This window comes from Hippoglossus stenolepis, chromosome 5 (assembly GCF_022539355.2).
Source record: "Hippoglossus stenolepis isolate QCI-W04-F060 chromosome 5, HSTE1.2, whole genome shotgun sequence".
In the NCBI taxonomy this organism is placed as follows: Eukaryota; Metazoa; Chordata; class Actinopteri; order Pleuronectiformes; family Pleuronectidae; genus Hippoglossus; species Hippoglossus stenolepis.
The window spans coordinates 9526685-9544596 of NC_061487.1; the positions used below are offsets into that span (position 1 = coordinate 9526685).

Below are 17912 nucleotides of genomic sequence, written 5' to 3' on the forward strand. Positions count from 1 at the left end.
CTTTATTCAGACCTCTGAATCACCGGTCTCTGATTTGTTCAGTAGAGCTGGAATCACATTTCGTCTGAACTTCTGCCATTTTGTGTCATTTTAAGTGTTTTTTAAAACATTGGACAAGATGGTAAATGTCCCTTGTACATGTCAAGATCTTCTGCACGAGTTTGATGGTAAATTGCCAACCACCACCAGATGACAGGGATCTCCAGGATGTTAGAGACCATTTGGAATCTAAGTTGAAAAATGTCATCCTCAGCCATCCCCTTGTAGATTCTGAGTGTGTTGTACATTTACACTGAACTACCACTAGTTAATTTTTAGTTCATTAAACCATCTTATTGATTTTTGCTGTACAATACTTTGTTATAGATTCAGTTTAATGGATGATACATCTTGGTTGCAGCTTTCAATTCAAGTGAATTCCAATGTGAAGGAAGAGTAAGCAACGTATTTAGGTTAGCTTCTACTTTCTACTCTTTTTCTAAATCCAAGCTGTGGCGTTCATTGATCTGCAGCACGAGTGAGCGTGTGAGTACGTGTGCGCAGGATTCTGTCTGTGAATGAATAGCAGGTGGATTGGCTCCAACTACTCAGCCCACACTAGACCCACTGTGTATGGGAGGAGAGGCTGATTCACATAAAAAAGAAGAAAAAGACAACAGTGTCTCTCCATCTCCATCCTCCACCCTCTGTCTCTCCACCCCCTGTCTCTTTCATTCTCACTTTCTCTCCTTTGCCTCCTTTATTCTCTTTTTTCAGGCTGCTCTTTTCTCTGCCTACGCCGTCTTTGAATTCACTTACATCTCCTTCCCACTCACTTCCTCTCTTTAATGCTTCTTCCTTTCCTCCCTCCATGTTAGGCGCAGCACCTCCTCAGGAGCAGATCGAGGTACCCACCATCACCGAAGACGACCCTGATGAGGAGGCGGAAGAAGAGGACGAGGAGCCCACGCCTGTCACTGAAAAAGATGCCCCCATTCCTCCCCTCACCTCAGAGGAAGGTAGTGGAGATGCAGCACCAGCAGAGGTAGAGGAAGAGGAGCAGGAAGAAGATGAGGACGAAGATGAGGAGGAGGAGGGATTGAAAGGGACAGAGGATGAGAATGACGAAGAGGACGCAGAGGCGGAAGAGAGGGTAGAGGAGGAGGAAGGCGAGGAAGAGGAAGGCGAGGAGCAGGCGGAGGTGGAGAAAGAGACTGAAAAAGGGGAGAATGAGAGAGAGGAGCCAAAGAGTGACAGCAAAACAGCGGAGGCCGTGTTGGAAGAGGAGGAATCGAAGGAGCAGGACGGGGAGAATGAGGAGGAGCAAGAGGAAGAAGAGGATGATGACGACGACGACGAAGATGAGGATGACGACACGACAGCTGACCTCCTTACGGACATCTCCCCCCCAATCAAACCCCACAACAACAAAACCAACTCAGCCAAAACCAACGGCCACGTTTTGTTAGGGTCTGAGTTACTGAAACCAAACCCTGGCCCCCCTCCGCCACCCTCGCCAACCCCCGAGCCTCTCCTCTGCCCCCTGGTGGAGTCCGAGCTGAGCTACACGGACAGGGAAATCTCTCTCAGCTCTGGTTATGAGATGTACAACGGCGACCTGGGCGGACCGGGGCTGACCAACGGATCCAGAGAGCCACAACGGGCCGCGAGGCCCATCTTTCCAGACTTGCCCCTGGATCCTGAGCCAGGAAACCCTGTATTGGTGGGGACAGCAGAAATCGGAGCAGGGCGGTCACCCAACAGCCCGGCTGACCGCAGTCGCACCGTGTCGTCCTCGAGCACGGGGGACACACCCAAAGGTGAGACATGGTTATATACTGTCCACTATTTAAATGTTTTATATGTTGCTGGGTTTTACCGCTTTCATTTTAACAGTAATATCAACCTGTGTTTATGATTGCTGTGTTTTATTTTTTTGTATGTATTTCTCTTTTCTGTGTTTTACTTTATAACGTGGTTAAGAGATGTGCTACATTAATTAAATGTATTATATAACTGCTTTACACACAAATTACTATATTCGCTGATATAGCAGATTTACAATATTTAGGAAAGACTTTGTTCATTATTATCAAATGTTATGTCATAATTTTTATTTAAAACAAATATGGTTATGAAATATTGTTTTTTCAATATAAACATTCATTTCCAAGTGTTAAGCTAAAAAAAATTAAAATATTAAATCACATTTCATACTAATTACATTAGTCAGACATTACATTCTCATTTGTTCTGTATTAATAATGAGTAAATGATTTACACTGCCTCGTTTATGCTGCCTTCTATTCCAAGGCCTCAATTGAAAAGGATTTTTTAATCTACATGTAAATGAGGTTTACTGATGTAGATAAAAAAAGGACAGAAAAATCATCCTAACAACTTAATTTAAATCGCAGGTGGGGGAACAGATCAGCAGAGTATGAATAATCATCACTATGTTTTGATTTTCTTTTTCATCTTATACATTATAGCTGCCTGCTAACATTATCCTGTTGCTCATTATTACATCTCTGTGTCCAAATATCTGGGTATTATCAATGACACATCACCAACATAAGTCCTCCACCCACAACTTTCATTTTATTATCATTCTCTCTCTGGCTCTGGGGTCAACTCCCTTTATAAACACAATTTCTCTAACAAGTTATCGCCATCAAGTCTTTTTTTCTAGTTTAATAACACTCTGAAAACACGTCATTACATTTCATAGTTGGTTCCTTGGACTCCTTGTTGAAAAAGAAGACGAAGAGTCCTGGTCATATGCTCTCTCCCTCTGCTCCCTCTCAGTCAGGGCCAGAGCTGCAGACCTCCTAATCAACCCACTGGATCCTCGCAACGCTGAATCTATTCGCGTCAAGATCGCTGATCTTGGAAATGCCTGCTGGGTGGTAAGACTGTTTCTTTATTTTTAGATTTAGCTGTAGATCACAGGAGATCAAAGGAAGGTGGCCTATTCTTTTATTGTAATTATTGTTGAAATCCAGTCAGACGAATGTTTTGACTTTTGAATAATCCTCTTAGTTGGATAAAGGCCTGGTCAATATCAGATGATCTGGCACAACTACTTGCCAGAGATTTCTGTTGGGAAGTTTTTAACCAAAACATAAAAGCAGTCATAACAGATTGGTGAGAATTGGTTGCTGTGGGTCTCACAGTGTTTGAAGTTCATTTATTCTAACAAAGTAAAAAAAAAGGGAGGAGTAGAAGTTTTTATTTCGTTAATTTCTTGGTTAATTTTAATAACAACAAAAGAGATTTGGGACATTTAGTTGGTTGGAAATTTTCAATTTATTTTAAGGGTAAGAGATATTGGCTCCTCTCATCTCCTCTCCTCTCCTCTCCTGGTCTCCTCTCTCCTCTGCAGCATAAACACTTCACAGAGGACATCCAGACGAGACAGTACCGCTCTATTGAAGTCCTGATAGGAGCTGGTTACAGCACTCCTGCAGATATCTGGAGCACTGCCTGCATGGTGAGGACAATATATACTTACATGTTGTATGTATGCATCATATTACAACTATTCAGTTTCTCTCAGTGGACACTCAAGTTGGCCTTTTGTTTCTCTTGTAGGCATTTGAGCTGGCTACAGGAGATTACCTTTTTGAGCCCCACTCTGGAGAGGACTACTCCCGTGATGAGGGTGAGTAATATGACACTCACATCATTTAATTTCCATATAGAAAAATATCAAAATGTTTCCTTTGGATGTATTATACTGAGTATTGTATCTCAAGACTGTAAGCTTAAGCTCTAATACTGCATATTTATTTTAATAATGAATAAAAGAATGAGCAGTAAGATAAATATTTTAATTTAGAGTAGAAATTTGTGTTTAATGAACAGCTGCAGTTAAATATTTGTATAGATTTTTTGCATTTAATGGGACATTTTTTTAATTCAGCATTATTAACCTTAATTCGCTTTGCATATTTGCAGCACATTTTTCTTAACTATGCTCAAACATCACAAATGTACTGATGCATTTATTACAACTTGAAATCCATTTGATTAGGTTTTCTTAATTTGTCCCATAACAGACACTCACAATATTATCCAACTCTTTACAATACACCAAATACAATCAAAATTAAATTTACAAAATAAATGCAAATAAAAAAAAATTGATAATAATTTTAATTAATTTTCAAATGTTATTTTCAGTTTTTATGTATCACTATTTAAAGTTATTGTGGATGTGAACTTTGATTTTATTCACTATGCGGAATAAGATTTGTTTCTCTTTATTAGTAAATGGGGATCAAAATTTGAAATAATTAATAATTGTTGATTTGACTGGATTCTGTTAAAGTGTTATGAATGCCGCAATTTTTAGTGCATCTTTGTGCTGTTATTTTCAACAGTACATCTGAACAATAGACAGCTAGTATTTGTAACAGATTGATCCTAAGTGGGTCTTAAATGGATCAAAATGGCCTAAAGTGAGCTCAGTGTAAAGTAGCCATCCCTCTGCCCAAATCCCCACTGTCCACTGTCAACTGTAAATCCTGTCCTGTAACTCTGCTGCGATGCCTCCACTCATTTTCAACCTAAACCTGAACTGCTCACATGTTATAGATACACACATACAGTGTCTATGTCAATCAATATCTAGAGATCTTTTGTTCACAATAAATTTAAAGTAACATTTAGTGAATTCATCTAAAGAGTAGTTATCCTGAGTATATGTGTATCTATATCCTGGTCACATTTTATTCTTATCAAGCATCACAGTCCCTATATTTGCATGTGGACGCGAGTCAATAACCTGAATACGACACGTTTTCTAACTGTGCACGGCTCATCTTCACGTATCTCCTCATCCTCACTGCTCTGTGAGCTCAGTGAGCTCATTGTCTTATTTTTCTTATCACACATGACACAGTTAACCTCATTTGTTTGCATGTTTTTCAAAGGCAATAAACCACCGTTTGTTTTGTCATGACGCCCAGTGACACCTTTTGATTTCCTGCCTCTGAGGCCACATTGAAAATCTTCACTGAGAAAAGACAATTGTTGAACCAACTTTTTTTTTAAATACTTCAGTTGGCAACACACAAATGAATTAAGTTTGTTCAAATAAAGATTATCAAGTTGTTTCAACACAAATGGCAACTTTGATTTGAAAAAGAAATACTTAAGTCATATTTATTTTGAAGTTGGTAAACAACTTACTTGTTTTTCAGTGTAGTTCTGGAATTTAGTTTGTTCAATTTTGCATCTGAGTTCATGTCACTTTTATTCCAAGGCTGAACATCTCATCTCATCAACTCTGCTGTGGGGGCACAGCTCACTAACACGATTTTTCTCCTTTACTGTCGTGACTGTCTCTTTTTATCCTTCTCCCCTCTTTTCTCAACCTGTCACCTCCCTTCCCCGTTTCTGTTTTTTTTTTACATTTTACTTGTATCTCTCCCCTTTCAATTAATCCCTCTCTTCCTTGTCGTTACCCTTTCTCTGTCTGTATTTCCTTCCTTTCCGTCCTCTTCTCTCTCTTTTTTGGCATCCCCTTTCCTCCCCCCTTCTCCTCCCTCTCCTCCCATCCATCCACCTCCCTCCTCTTCTCCTCTGTAGACCACATAGCTCACATCATAGAGCTGCTGGGCTGTATTCCGAGGCACTTTGCACTCTCCGGAAAATATTCCCGGGAGTTCTTCAACAGAAGAGGTAGCACTGGACAGAGAGCTGGTGGGACGGAGACACAAAGATGTCTGAGACACACAAAAATGGACGCTTCAAATTTAAAACTTTTTGATTTGAATTTACTAAAATTGGGTGTACTGATTGTGAAATTGTGACTGAGAACAGTGAGAGCAAATCCTCACTGCATTAAGGTGTAACATTAGTCATTAGTTTGTGAGTACGTCTATGCAGTGGCCCGAGGCAGCAGTGTGTTTTCGTCCCGTGCAGCCTGTCGTGTTGATGTGTGTGTGCATGCTGTAATGCTGAATCGTGCCTGTTCCCTTCTGTGATGTATGTGGTGGTGGGCAGACCACATCGCTCTGATCATGGAGCTCCTTGGGAAGGTCCCACGCAAAGTGGTCGCTGCCGGGAAGTACAACCGAGAGTTTTTCTCCAAGAAAGGTAAACGACTCTGTGGTTCATGGTTGGTTCGGTGTAGGCCGGGCCTCATCCCTTTTTGGAGTAGCTGTAGACGTTCATAGTCGTCACAGTACCTGGATGAAGTTTGTTGTGTAGTAAGCAGTACTTCCAGTCATTCTGAATCAAGGCAGTTCAGATAGAGTTCAGGTAAGTTTTCAATAACTGGGCCAAACTAGAATGACACTCAGTAGAGTACATACCTCCATCAAGGCCCAACAATGAAACCACATTTAAATTCACTAGATGCAGATTGTTTTATTTGGATCTGCACCAAAGTACACACACTCATAAATATCAGTCCATTAAACATGTCCAAGATTTTAATGGGCCCTTCCCTCGCCTAGATCAGATCCTTCCACCAAGTTTCATAGTAATCTTGTTCACAACCAAACAAACAGAGGGTAAAAAAAACCTAACCTCCTTGGCAGAGGTAATGAATAATATAATGTATGGCTGGGGAGTAATTCATCATTATAACTGACTGACTTTCATTGGCATAGTCATTATGTTCATACTATACTCATGGTAAATGTATATTATTAATTTTCTCTGCCATAAGAGAACATTTTCTTCGATTGAAAGAACTACTATCAAAAAGACAGCCATGTCATAATAGAGTTACACCAGAAAACATGGTCTGTCTGTATTTTATATAACACAAAAAAGGAATAACTTGAAAAAACATTTGAAAGCTCTGCCTTGATGAAAAATAACCAAACACAAAACATCACAAAAATGCTCACTCAAAAATAACAACCATTCTTCAACAATTATTATTTCAAAATAAAAAAAATGAGGATTTATTTTACAAGTTTGACAAGTGTTTTTAGTCACAATTTTGTGAAATGACGCCAAAAGGAACCAGTTCAACAAGAGGTTATTAGTCACTGCAGAATGTATTTCAGAGTTAAGATTAATAATTCACAATTAAATCTGTAAGCAGCAGCCAACACTTCAGGAACAAGCCTAGTCTTTTCTGGAAGAATCAATAGCAGTATTAGCGATAGTAAAAGTAAAGTCAAATTCCCAGGCTACACATGGAGGAGTAAGGCCTCACTGTAAAGATTGAAGTGTGTGACACACCTCATCTTTGAACCTGGTAAGTGTGTGTGTTTGATACAGCTGATAACCCCTGCACCCGCTCATTTATTCTCTTTTTTCTTCCTCTTCATCTCCTTCTCTTTCTGCTCATATATTCTTCACAATGTGTCATGAGATCCGTCTTTGATGTTGTCTCTATCTGAGGTCGGAGGCTGCACTTGATGTCTCAATGTTCCCCCCTTTTATCTCACAGCTCTCCGTTAATCTGCTCTGACTTTCTCGCTCCGTCTCTCCGGGCTCCTCCCGTCTACCACGCTGCCTCTGCACGTGCAGCTCAGTCGAGCGGCCTCGTACGCAGACTTTTATTGAACTCGGGGGAGGTGGAGCAGTGCTCATACACTGAACCAGACAAAACAATTGAAACACACTCAGCTTGCATAAGAATTTAGACTGAAAGGTCATAAACATGCAGCCTTTTTTTAACAAGCACAGTTTCTATTTACACAAAAAAAAATAGCTGCAAAGCTTCGTGCTGCTGTCATCACATCACGTGTCAGTACTGATTCCAGTTCCTTTCCCACATATTGTGCTTCTTTCGATCAGTGCATACTAGGATGGAGAGGTTACCATGGCAGCCATGATTGGAAGCGAACCTTTGCTCTTGATTGCCAGTCATCTCCCCCCTACTTCAATAATAAACACCTTCCTCTCCCTGTCTGTTTCCATTCCTCTGCCACTTCTCGGCCTCTTTCTGTCCATATCTGGTTCTTGGCCAAGACTCTGCAGGTTTTCACTCCATCATTACAGCTCCGTGCTGATTAGCACAGCATCGGGCGGAGCGAGGTGAACTAATTAGTGAAATCGCCATTGTGGTGATTGGTTGGAGTCTGCAGAATAACGGTCAGCTCGTCCGAAACAGAAAGACCATATTTTCTTACTTACCTCTAATGGGACCCGGCAGTGCAGACATTTGTCTGGCCAGATTTTGAGAAATGTGTCTCTGAGATTTCTGTTACCACCACAGCGAAAATGAAAGTGAAAGGATTTTTTTTATATTTATTACAGTAACGATTTACTGGTGAAATAGTCCCAATGAAAAGGGCTGACTGTGCGCTAGGTGGATTATCTCTTTTGTGAAAGGGCCCCAAGGTAACAAGGACACTGTTTGGCGAAAATTGTGCTGTGTTCTCTGTAATTTTACAGAACTGTGGCAACCAGAAATGCAATCCACATCACCTCCACTACTCTCTGGTGGAAACAGAAATCTAAGAGATGGAAATCCACAGGCCTCAGTGAATACAATTAAAATTAGAATGACACTCAGTAGAGTTCAACCCTCCGCCAAGGTTCAACAGTCCCCTTATGAAAACATTTAAATCCACTTGATCCAGATCATTATTCTCTGAGAAATGTATTTTTTCATAATGTTAACAAATCCCATGAAAGGACAAGAAATCAACATGTAACATCGCTAACCTGTATATGGCACCCAGCCCCAGGCCAGCTAATGTCTCTTTCTTTAAACAAAAGTAAAATCATTTCCAAAAACAGATGAATACTGTAGCTTCTATCAATGTTATTCAAACCAAATCGTTTCAGTAAATAGTGCCCGTGTTAGGGACTATTTTCAGCTGTGGATTAAGACACATTTGATGCTTCAGTGAGTGTTTATAGCAGCAGGAGAGTGTGTGGGACTGAAAATAAACTACAGTGCCCATGAGCATCACAGTGTAAGAACATCCCATGCGATGGTGAGGTTGTTTATACAGTTTCAGGCTCAGATCAATAAGCTATATCAAGCCTAGGCGTCACATAATTGCAGTTTTTTAGTTTTTTAATGGGATTTGTTGACAATAAGGAAAATTTAAAAAATATCACCAGCCTCGTCCTCGAAGTGAGAAAATAAGTGTTTCTGTAATTTGGTTTAAACAACCCCTTTAAACTTCCCTTTCCTCTCTGTGCCATCACTCATTCTGCTCCCTGTCGCCCCCCCCTGCAGGTGAGTTGCGGCACATCACCAAGCTTAAGCCGTGGTCCCTGTTCGACGTGCTGGTGGAGAAGTACGGCTGGTCGCACGAAGACGCGGGCCACTTCACCCACTTCCTGCTGCCCATGCTGGAGATGGTGCCCGAGAAGAGGGCCTCGGCCGGCGAATGCCTCAACCACCCCTGGCTCAACTCGTAGCTACGAACTCCGATCGGACATCCTCTTCCCCTCGTCCCTCCCCCGACAGTTAGCCCAAACATCACCCCCTGTGGGCAGCCTGTGGAACAACGGTATGGCGAGAAGATGGAGACAAGTCAGCGTAGATGAGAATGCCTTCATCTTTACTGCCCGATCCCAGACGTGCACCCTTACTCGCTTATCTGACGAGGCCTAACTCCTAGACAGCTCCCTCCATCTTCTCCTGAAAGGAATGTACAGACAAGCTTGTGGAGATTAAAGGACATAGTAACTGTGTCTTCCTAAACGTTTCCCCCAGATCATTAGAGGATGGATGCTGCTCACAGATGAGAGTCAGGCTCTGTCTGAAAGAGATGTGCTTTCTTCTTCTCCTCTGTCGTCAAGATGTCAGCCAGTCCCTTTCATCTGTCTCCTCAATATTCTCAGTTTATCGTGTTTGGATCCAGCCGGGGGCCACTGACAGCTGCTGATCTTTTCAATGACACGACACAAAAAGTCAATGAGAAGCCCTGTCGCAGTGGTGATGGCACAGAGCTCCCTCTGCCATGACCTTTACCCAGCCAGGGTCTCAAAGACAGACAAACGTGTGTCCTCTTTTATGAGAGAATGAGCGTATGTGCCTGTGCTCAAGATCTGCCTACATTAAGACCCTTCCCCTCTTTCTAGTCCAGTAGCCCCACCATCCCTCCCTCACCCTGCCGTGGAAGAAACTCCCATATCGGACGAAAAGTTTACACCCCGATTTCTTCCGAGCATACACTCCCAGAAAAGCCTCATCTACCGGTTTGGGTGCCTACTTCCTCCCCCTTCCTAAATGAGCTGCATGCTCCTGCTGGGGACCACCACAAAGAACGGGAGGGCAGCCAGTCCTCCAGGGGGCGCCACACTGACAGTTGACAGAGACTGATAGAAAAAGTCTGGGATGAGCAAAAAAAACAAAAAACAAGTGTACAATCTGTTGAACGTGGAGGAGTGCTTGGTATTTAAGGACTATTTTTAAAAATGCATGGAGAGACTGATGGATCAGCATGAAAGGATTTGACAAACGGAGAATGGATACGTTATTTTATTTGTGCAGTTTGCTGGTTTTCTTTCCTGTTTCCTTGCCTCTTTTTGGACATTCTGTTAGAAAGATTTATGTTAGGATACTTTGGTGCCCCTCAGAAGAAGGTCACTGTGTAACCCCCACCCCAGCCTTTGACATTCCTGAATCTCGGTCCTCTGCCATCATTCCTTACTTTTTGTTCCAAGAACAGTCCAGTTGCGGCACGTTTACCTGATCTGATTGATACTATCCCCCCCCCTTTCCTCCCACCTACAGAGGGACCCACTGATCCCTGAGCTTCTCCAGAAAAGGCGGATGGTCACACGGAGGTTGCACTTGTCTTTGTAAATGTCCTTCAGGGATTTGAAACCTTTGTACATAGAACTGAGATCTGGCAACGTGGATAAGCGACCATGGACATGGACAAAGTTTCAACTCACAAGCATCATTCCAAAAAAACAAAAAACACAGAGGCTGCTGTCGGCAGAACTTCACATCCTCTGGTACAGTGGGGGGGAGGGGGCCGTCATAGCTCCGGCCCTGGAGGAATGTTCAGAATGAACTGCGCTACCCGGTGGCCGATTGAGGGTACTGCATTGCCACACACTGCTGCTGCTCTCAGTGCCAATGCTCCAGGATGTTCCACTTTCTCTCTCCACTTTGTCTCTATCTCTGTCTCACACACATACACACACGCACACACATAAACACACAAACACTTGCATCATCACAATTAGTCCAGTTGCCTATTTTTCGCAATAAATGAAAAAAAGATGATTATAAGTAAATGGTGAGATATTTTTAAAAACTATTTAATTCATTAAAAAAAAAGAAAACAACTTTTCTCTGGTTGTTGTGACTGTGACAGAATCTCGTCTTAAACTGAGGTGATTGTGTTTGTCTATTAGAGATGTTTTTATTTCTTTTGTCATTATTACTATTATTGTTATTAATTATAATTATTATTGAAAAGGTTTTTTTACACAGTTGTCACTTCTCCCCCCCTCCCTCCTTACTTGAACAGTGCTGCTCTGTCTGGGCTCTTGATGGTGATTTAAAAAAAAATCAACAGTTTTGCAATAAAGGGTATGTGACAAGTTTTTTCTTTTTTTTTTTGCACCAAAACCTCCTGATCTCACTCTTTCAGCCATGCTGACTGTTCTTCCTGATGACATTGACAGATTCGCGTGTCTTGTCTGTGTTTTTCATTGACAGATTTAATAAAATTCTAAATTAATGGATCCCGGGCCCTTGGTGTGGTCACTTTTCTGCTCTGAATTTGCGTCAGCCGACCTCCCCAAACTAAAAAGAACGTAGGAGTGGTTTAAAGGCAGCAGAGGAAAGAAAGAGATGGATTAGCATAGATTCCCTTTTTTTAATTGAAATGTATAATTCATACAAGTGTTGCCACTACTTTGATGAGGACGTTAAGCTTCACAATGTCCATGTAGTGGGTCAGAACAAAATGTTACAGTACATTGTGATTCACACTAAAGCAAATATGGCTCATTAAAAATGATCTAAGGAACAATAAAACAGTGAGTGATAAAAGACATCCTGAGATCAATATTAGTCATTAAAAAGTAAAAAATACGCTTTAGTGTATCAACCAGGGATTTTCCATGTATTTCACTTTACATCTTAAATCACTACAAATGGTCTCTGATGTGATCTGTGTCTGCCGACGTGTCTGACTCATCCATTAGCACTCAACAAACCACAAGTGGCGCCTCCTGTAAAGTGTACCCGCTCCTCTTCACTGGGATCTGATAGAGGTGCCTTCAAGTTGATTTCTGTGGGTTCATACGTTCAACCCGACAGCAGATGATACAGTTGAAGAGTAACAGTGAGGAAAGTGCCAAAACCCCACCAATGTTATGAGGTATTAATGGAATCATCACTGCTTTGATTTTATGATGCACACTGGAGTCCTATGACGTTACACACATGTACTAAATCTATAGCTGTACAATATGTATACAGTGTAGGGGTTCGTACCTGTGTGTGGACGTACAACTACACGTGTTATTCCGTGTGTGTGTGCGTGTGTGTGTGTCAGAGCAGTGAAGCACAGTTCTTTAGCAGCAGCGGTTTGGCCAAAGCCAAGATGTCCAGGTTTGGATCGAGTGACCGGCCCAGACCCTCCAGCACCATGATGGCAAACACAATGGAGGCAAAGTTACTCTCCAGCTTCACCTAAAAAAAACAACAACAACAACATCAATCAGTAACATCAGTAAGTAACAGCATCATTGTTCATCCAGCCAAGACAAGCAGTGCTCTCCAGTTTGGTGTGTGGCTGCTTCCAAGTTTTCCAAAGTCCCATTTCCTGAGTTGTGAAGTCGTTGTTCCCACTTTGGTGTTTTCATGTGCTTTGATGTCAGAATGTGGAAAAAAACTTGGACTCTGTAAACAAACTGTTTTCACGTGTATAGAGCATTGACACAATTTACAACATTAACATATTAACAAAGCGCAAAGGCATATGGATCATTTAAAACGTGCATGTGAATCATAAAAACATCTGTATTGGCTCAAAAGCAGTGTTGTGTGTTAGGGAGAGATGGACAAAAAGTTTGCAAGTGACAAAAGTGAAACATTTGACAAGTTGACATCAAAGGCTACTATTCAGAGTTGATTGTGAAATTACGTTAATTGGTTTATATGTGATAACGTCAACAGCTCAAAATCTTTGACTTCCTGTGTTGTTCCGACTTTAAATGGCATTCACATAATTTTTCAGTCGTGAACACATGTTTCCTATAATTCAGGCACCACATTAAACACAGTAATACTACGGCTATACAAGCACAGTTTATGATGTTAATCCCTAAGCAACCACCTGTTTGCAACAGAATTGTCACATCATGTTTGTTTCTGTGGTTTACAATTGTTTAGTCAGAAAGTTACAATCGTTTATATCTTAACTTTATTGTATCAAAACTTAATGTGCAAACTAAAACGTCTTTGAATGTGCGCTGATTTTTATTTATGCAGATTGAAAGAGCTCTCAGTACATTTCAAGCACTTGTTTAAATTTCTCAGGCACTACTCAGAAGGGAATGTTTATTTTGTCTTGGTTCACCTTCAATTGATGTCGTTTTTTAAAGCATGAACTTCCACAAAGTGGCACCGTGGAAGCAACACTTTCCCAACAGCGACATGAATCAAACCAGAACATGGTGATTTCATCTATCATTTCTCTCGGCATTACTCTTGACGTTTAATTTCTTCAAGCTAAAACTTGATGACAAATTGTTCTGCTTACAGTAACAAGCAAAACTCTGGGCTGCACAGAAATTATTTTTTCAAGATATTTTACTGGAGGAAAAACTTTAGGATCATGGCAACAGCAGTGGCTGCATGAGAACTGTTATCTGCTGCACTTTGAAACAACTAAGAACCAGACTTACTAAAGTGCCACAAAACAAATGATGTGCACATTTTACCTTGTGTTTGATGAGCAGACCAAAGACTCTGGAGAGCAAGTCGGCCACTTTGATCTATAAACACAACAGAAACACATCAATAGTAATCAGTGATCGACTTTTCCCCACAGTCATTGGCCACCGTCACCAGACAATTAGACATTGTGGAAACAAACTCTCCTCTGGTTATACTCCTCGCTTGTTTTTTCTTCTTTGAACACAAGCAATACACAGCCTATATAAACCATAAAGATGGATGACCCTTTACAATGTGATTTAAACTATTGCATGGATGAGTAGTAATGACGCAAATGTAAAATTTTACATTAATTTTGAACAGAAAAGACAGAAAACAGCAACAATAAAAGCAAACCGTGCTCACAAAAATCACAAGAACCAACAATAAAAGGATTAAACCAGGGTTAATTATTGTAATACTGATTGTAGTTACTTATGAAATGCCATTTACAACAAGACTATCAGGGTCACAGTCCTCGTGTGGCCCTGCATCACAATCACAGACCAGACCCAATAAGAAAGCACTAATGTTGCTTCGTACCTTTTCCAGAGAGAGAGTATTGCTGACGGCTTGGTCCACCAACTGAGCCATCTCCTTCTTGAACTGCGGCACATCTTGACACTCATTGGCTCGAGCGTGATTCAAAATCAACTCTGCTACTCGCTCACCCTGAAAAAGAGAAGTGATGTTTTTAGGAGATGAAGATTTACAATGGAAAAGTGGAAAATTTGTAAACATGAATAAACGCTCAGATATCTCTGGAGTTCCACACAGATTAATCCCTGAAATTCCTGATCGGTTTCCCTTTAGAAGTTTTTCCACTGGGTAAAAACTGGTTCTAATCAGAATGCAGCCAGTAACAGTAAATAGTAATTATGTCACTGGCTTTATTGGCCACCTACAGCTAAACAAATTCTACATTACACAACAAGTCATTCTTTAAACAAAACTGTAATAGTTTGTTCAGATGCTGAAAGCAATCTTGACTACTCATTGTAAAAAAGTGCACTAAGAGTACAGTAAAATGTATTTAGAATCTATGTCCTCTGTACAAAGCCTGGTCTTTCTTTCCACTAAGCTGTCCAACCTGCACTGACACTTTGTCTCCAGTACGAAACCTTTCCCTCATTACCTGCCGCAGCACCACAGCAGTGAAGACAGCCTTGAAGTTGGCGAGGTCATGGTCGCTGAGCTGGGCTACGATACCGGCGTCCAGCAACACCAACTGGAGAGGAAACGGATCCGGCCGGACACTAACAACCACCGTGTCCCACAGGTCCGTGAGGGTGGTCTTTCCCCAGAGCTCCGCTGTACCGTCACTGGGACCAGCAACGGGCCCCCGACTTTGCACCAGAATGTTCCCTGGGTGGAGGTCCCCGTGGACAAAGTTGTCAACAAAGATCTGGAATACAGATACATCCATGTTGTTTGGTAGAAAATGTCTTGAGGAGTGTAGACACAATCCGTTTTATTTCTCAAATACAGAACAGTCGCATAAACGAAAACAGAAAGTCATGAAATAGCACTAGTGGTAAAGATGAATACGACAGATGTCCAGTGAATAATGTATCTCACCATTTTGAGAAGGGTTTCTACTCCCATCCTGGCTATTCTCCGTTTCACCTCCTGAGGAATCTCGGAGCTCAGGTAGTTAGAAATCGGTTCACTCTCCTGAAAAAAAAAAAGAGAGCTGAATATAAATTGAAGAATGTTGGCCTCCTTTATGAGGAATGAGAAAGATATAAATTCAACTAGAATTGTTTATTTCCAAGAAGTCATATTGTGTCACATGAGTTTTCAGTTTAGAAGTAAGTGTTTGATATTATGACATCTTTGTCTTATCGGTACCGTACATGGAGAGATAAGTTTATCACTCAATTATTCAGTCAGTGTTTCCCATAGAATTTAAATACTTCTGTCTACTCACTTCAAAAGTTTCCACTAAAATGGTCCTGGTGACAAATGGCCGCAAGGGAGTTGGGAACTTCACATAATCCACATCACGGAAATTGTCACGGAAAAGCTCAATGTTCCTGGCCTCACAGCGGAGATCAATCTGAAATAAAAGTTCATTCAGATGATTGCAATAATGATGCACTCCACCAGCTTCTGCCTTGTTTGGTTGTTTGTCCTAATTTCGAGGTGTTTCTAATGATCACAAAAAGACAAGTGAAAGTGAGAAACAACTTTTAAAATGTCTTAATATTCCCACCTGTTTGGTCATGAGCTTCTCAAACTCCTCTATGATCTCGTACAGACTGAGCCATTTGAGTCGGGGGAGACAGAGCAGGAGCCAACTGCCTGCTTTCATCAGCATAAGGTCCATCTCCACCTGCCTCCTGACCCCTGGATGCACCACCTGAAATACACCAGAAACTATTCATAAACATATGCGGCAGGATGTAAGAACACACCACTGCAGCTCGACTTAGTTGACTCTTGTCAGACTGACCTTGATAGCCACGGGTATCAGATGCTCCTTCTCTGTGCAGCTCTCCTCGTGCTTACCATCGGGGTAGCATCTCTCCTCATAGCTCTCCTCCTCCCTGCTCCCTCTCCAGAACCGCCACAGGGAGCTGGCCACTCCTCTAAGACCAGGGATCTCCCAGGCTTCGAGCAAGTCTTCTCTCTCCAGCTCCTCCACCAGCGACTGGAAGGCCGGGTCCTCCACCTTGTCAGCCTTGGCCCAACCTCTGTACACCTGGGCCACACATCCCGAGCCCACTGGCTCTTTGCTCTCAAACACCAAGAAGCTGCTCCAGCCCTCCCCGAAGGCCCTCTGGAGACAATGCTTGGTGTGGGCCCAGGAGTGGGGACGCACCTTGACGTGGAGCCTGGAGAAGCGTTCGCAAAACTCCTGAGAGAAGATGTCTCGCCTGGTGCTGGCCCACTGCCCCATCTTGATGAAGGTCGGACCTGAGGTCTCAGTCACCCACAGCAGAGCGTCCAGCCAATGAGAGGCCCAGCGAGTGGACACTAGAGCCAAGGGGGAGAGGAGGAGAAGAGGGCCAAATTTGAGGAGCAGGACCAAAGCACGGAGGCTGAGGCGAAGGAAAAATATAACTTTGTGCACCTGGATCCTTGCTACAGACTTTCTGTTCGCAGGCTGAGAGGGAAGAGAGGCTTCCTGGCACCAGGCTGCACATGATGATGCGTTCACTGCACCCCAGCAGAGCAGTGTCACCTTGGGTATCTGAGTCAGGAGCTGCCCTCTTTTTACCAAACACGTCCCGGAGCTCTGGATGAGTCGGACTCTGGCGAAGGAGCCCGCTCTCCTGAAGGTGAACCTCAGGTTGAGAAGAGCTGCCCTCACTCCGAAGGCCGACATGGTCACGACGCCAAGCGGCTGTTAGCTGAGTCCAGGAGGGGACTGGTCCACATGTGCCTTCGCTTGTGTTACGAAACTGCAAAAATCATCAGTAAACGGAATAATCTGGGACCTCAGTGTAAACATCCACACGTGTACGGCGAGGAATCCACCTTACAACACATACTAACCCTGCACTAATGCTACAATCAACTAGCCACAAGTGTATTTACCTATTTGACTACAAATTCATGTCGTTACTTTAACGTATCCGCTCGCTGACAGTTACAGCAGTTAGCTGTTTATGAGAGGAAACTGTGTCGCCTCTGTTCCCGTTGAGGATAAGTCAGACAAGTTGTAGTCCAGCTGCTTTTATCGCACCAGGTGAGATCACCATCCAGATCCACTGAGGACTGAGCATCCATGAAAACACTGTGAGGACAACAGCTTCTCTTCCGGGTCTGACGTCGCGCCGATCACGTGGGCAACGTCTTAAAGGCGCCGTCGGAAACGAGGCGAAAAGCTAACAAACAAACAAACAGTTAACGATTATTTAGGGTTAAAGAGTTGTTTTCTGTGTTTTTATTCTTCACTTGAATCATTTCAATGTTCCTCAGTGTTTGTATGTGTTTCCCTATGAACGAAAACAAGTAATACCAAGATTTCTTTAAGCTATCTGACCAAAGGACGGCGCCAGGTGAATGTACATCCTGTAACAAGGTATGATCCTATTATTTCTAACTATTAAACACAAAACCTCGACTTTTTATATCAATATAACATTAA

The 17912-nt window shown here is 42.3% G+C and overlaps 2 protein-coding genes across 7 annotated transcripts in view; one reads left to right on the forward strand and one right to left on the reverse strand.

Annotated features, from left to right (window-relative positions):
• srpk2 (SRSF protein kinase 2) overlaps positions 1 to 11613 on the forward strand; it is a 70311-nt gene extending 58698 nt beyond the window's left edge. For 3 of the 5 annotated variants that reach the window (XM_047339734.1, XM_035156457.2, XM_047339733.1), the window contains 6 exons: positions 858 to 1799; positions 2788 to 2888; positions 3365 to 3472; positions 3574 to 3643; positions 5992 to 6084; positions 9143 to 11613. In XM_047339734.1, coding sequence (XP_047195690.1) covers positions 858 to 1799; positions 2788 to 2888; positions 3365 to 3472; positions 3574 to 3643; positions 5992 to 6084; positions 9143 to 9327 — 1499 coding nt within the window. In that variant the 3' untranslated portion in view covers positions 9328 to 11613. Of the gene's footprint in view, positions 1 to 857; positions 1800 to 2787; positions 2889 to 3364; positions 3473 to 3573; positions 3644 to 5574; positions 5668 to 5991; positions 6085 to 9142 lie in introns of all 5 variants that reach the window. The other 2 variants (XM_047339732.1, XM_047339731.1) reach the window with 1 other exon arrangement.
• A 114-nt stretch (positions 11614 to 11727) lies between these two features.
• adck2 (aarF domain containing kinase 2) lies at positions 11728 to 17597 on the reverse strand. 2 transcript variants are annotated; one of them, XM_035156474.2, is made up of 9 exons: positions 17360 to 17597; positions 16272 to 17223; positions 16032 to 16178; positions 15747 to 15875; positions 15395 to 15490; positions 14952 to 15221; positions 14360 to 14488; positions 13822 to 13875; positions 11728 to 12568 (listed from the first exon to the last, which is right to left on the reverse strand). In XM_035156474.2, the coding sequence occupies exons 2-9, from the start codon at positions 17145 to 17147 to the stop codon at positions 12428 to 12430; spliced, it is 1842 nt and encodes a 613-aa protein (XP_035012365.1). In that variant the 5' UTR covers positions 17148 to 17223; positions 17360 to 17597; the 3' UTR covers positions 11728 to 12427. The 2 variants fall into 2 exon arrangements, with proteins under 2 accessions (XP_035012365.1, XP_047195691.1); XM_047339735.1 differs by having other exon boundaries at positions 16272 to 17597.
• Between the last annotated feature and the right edge of the window lie 315 nt (positions 17598 to 17912).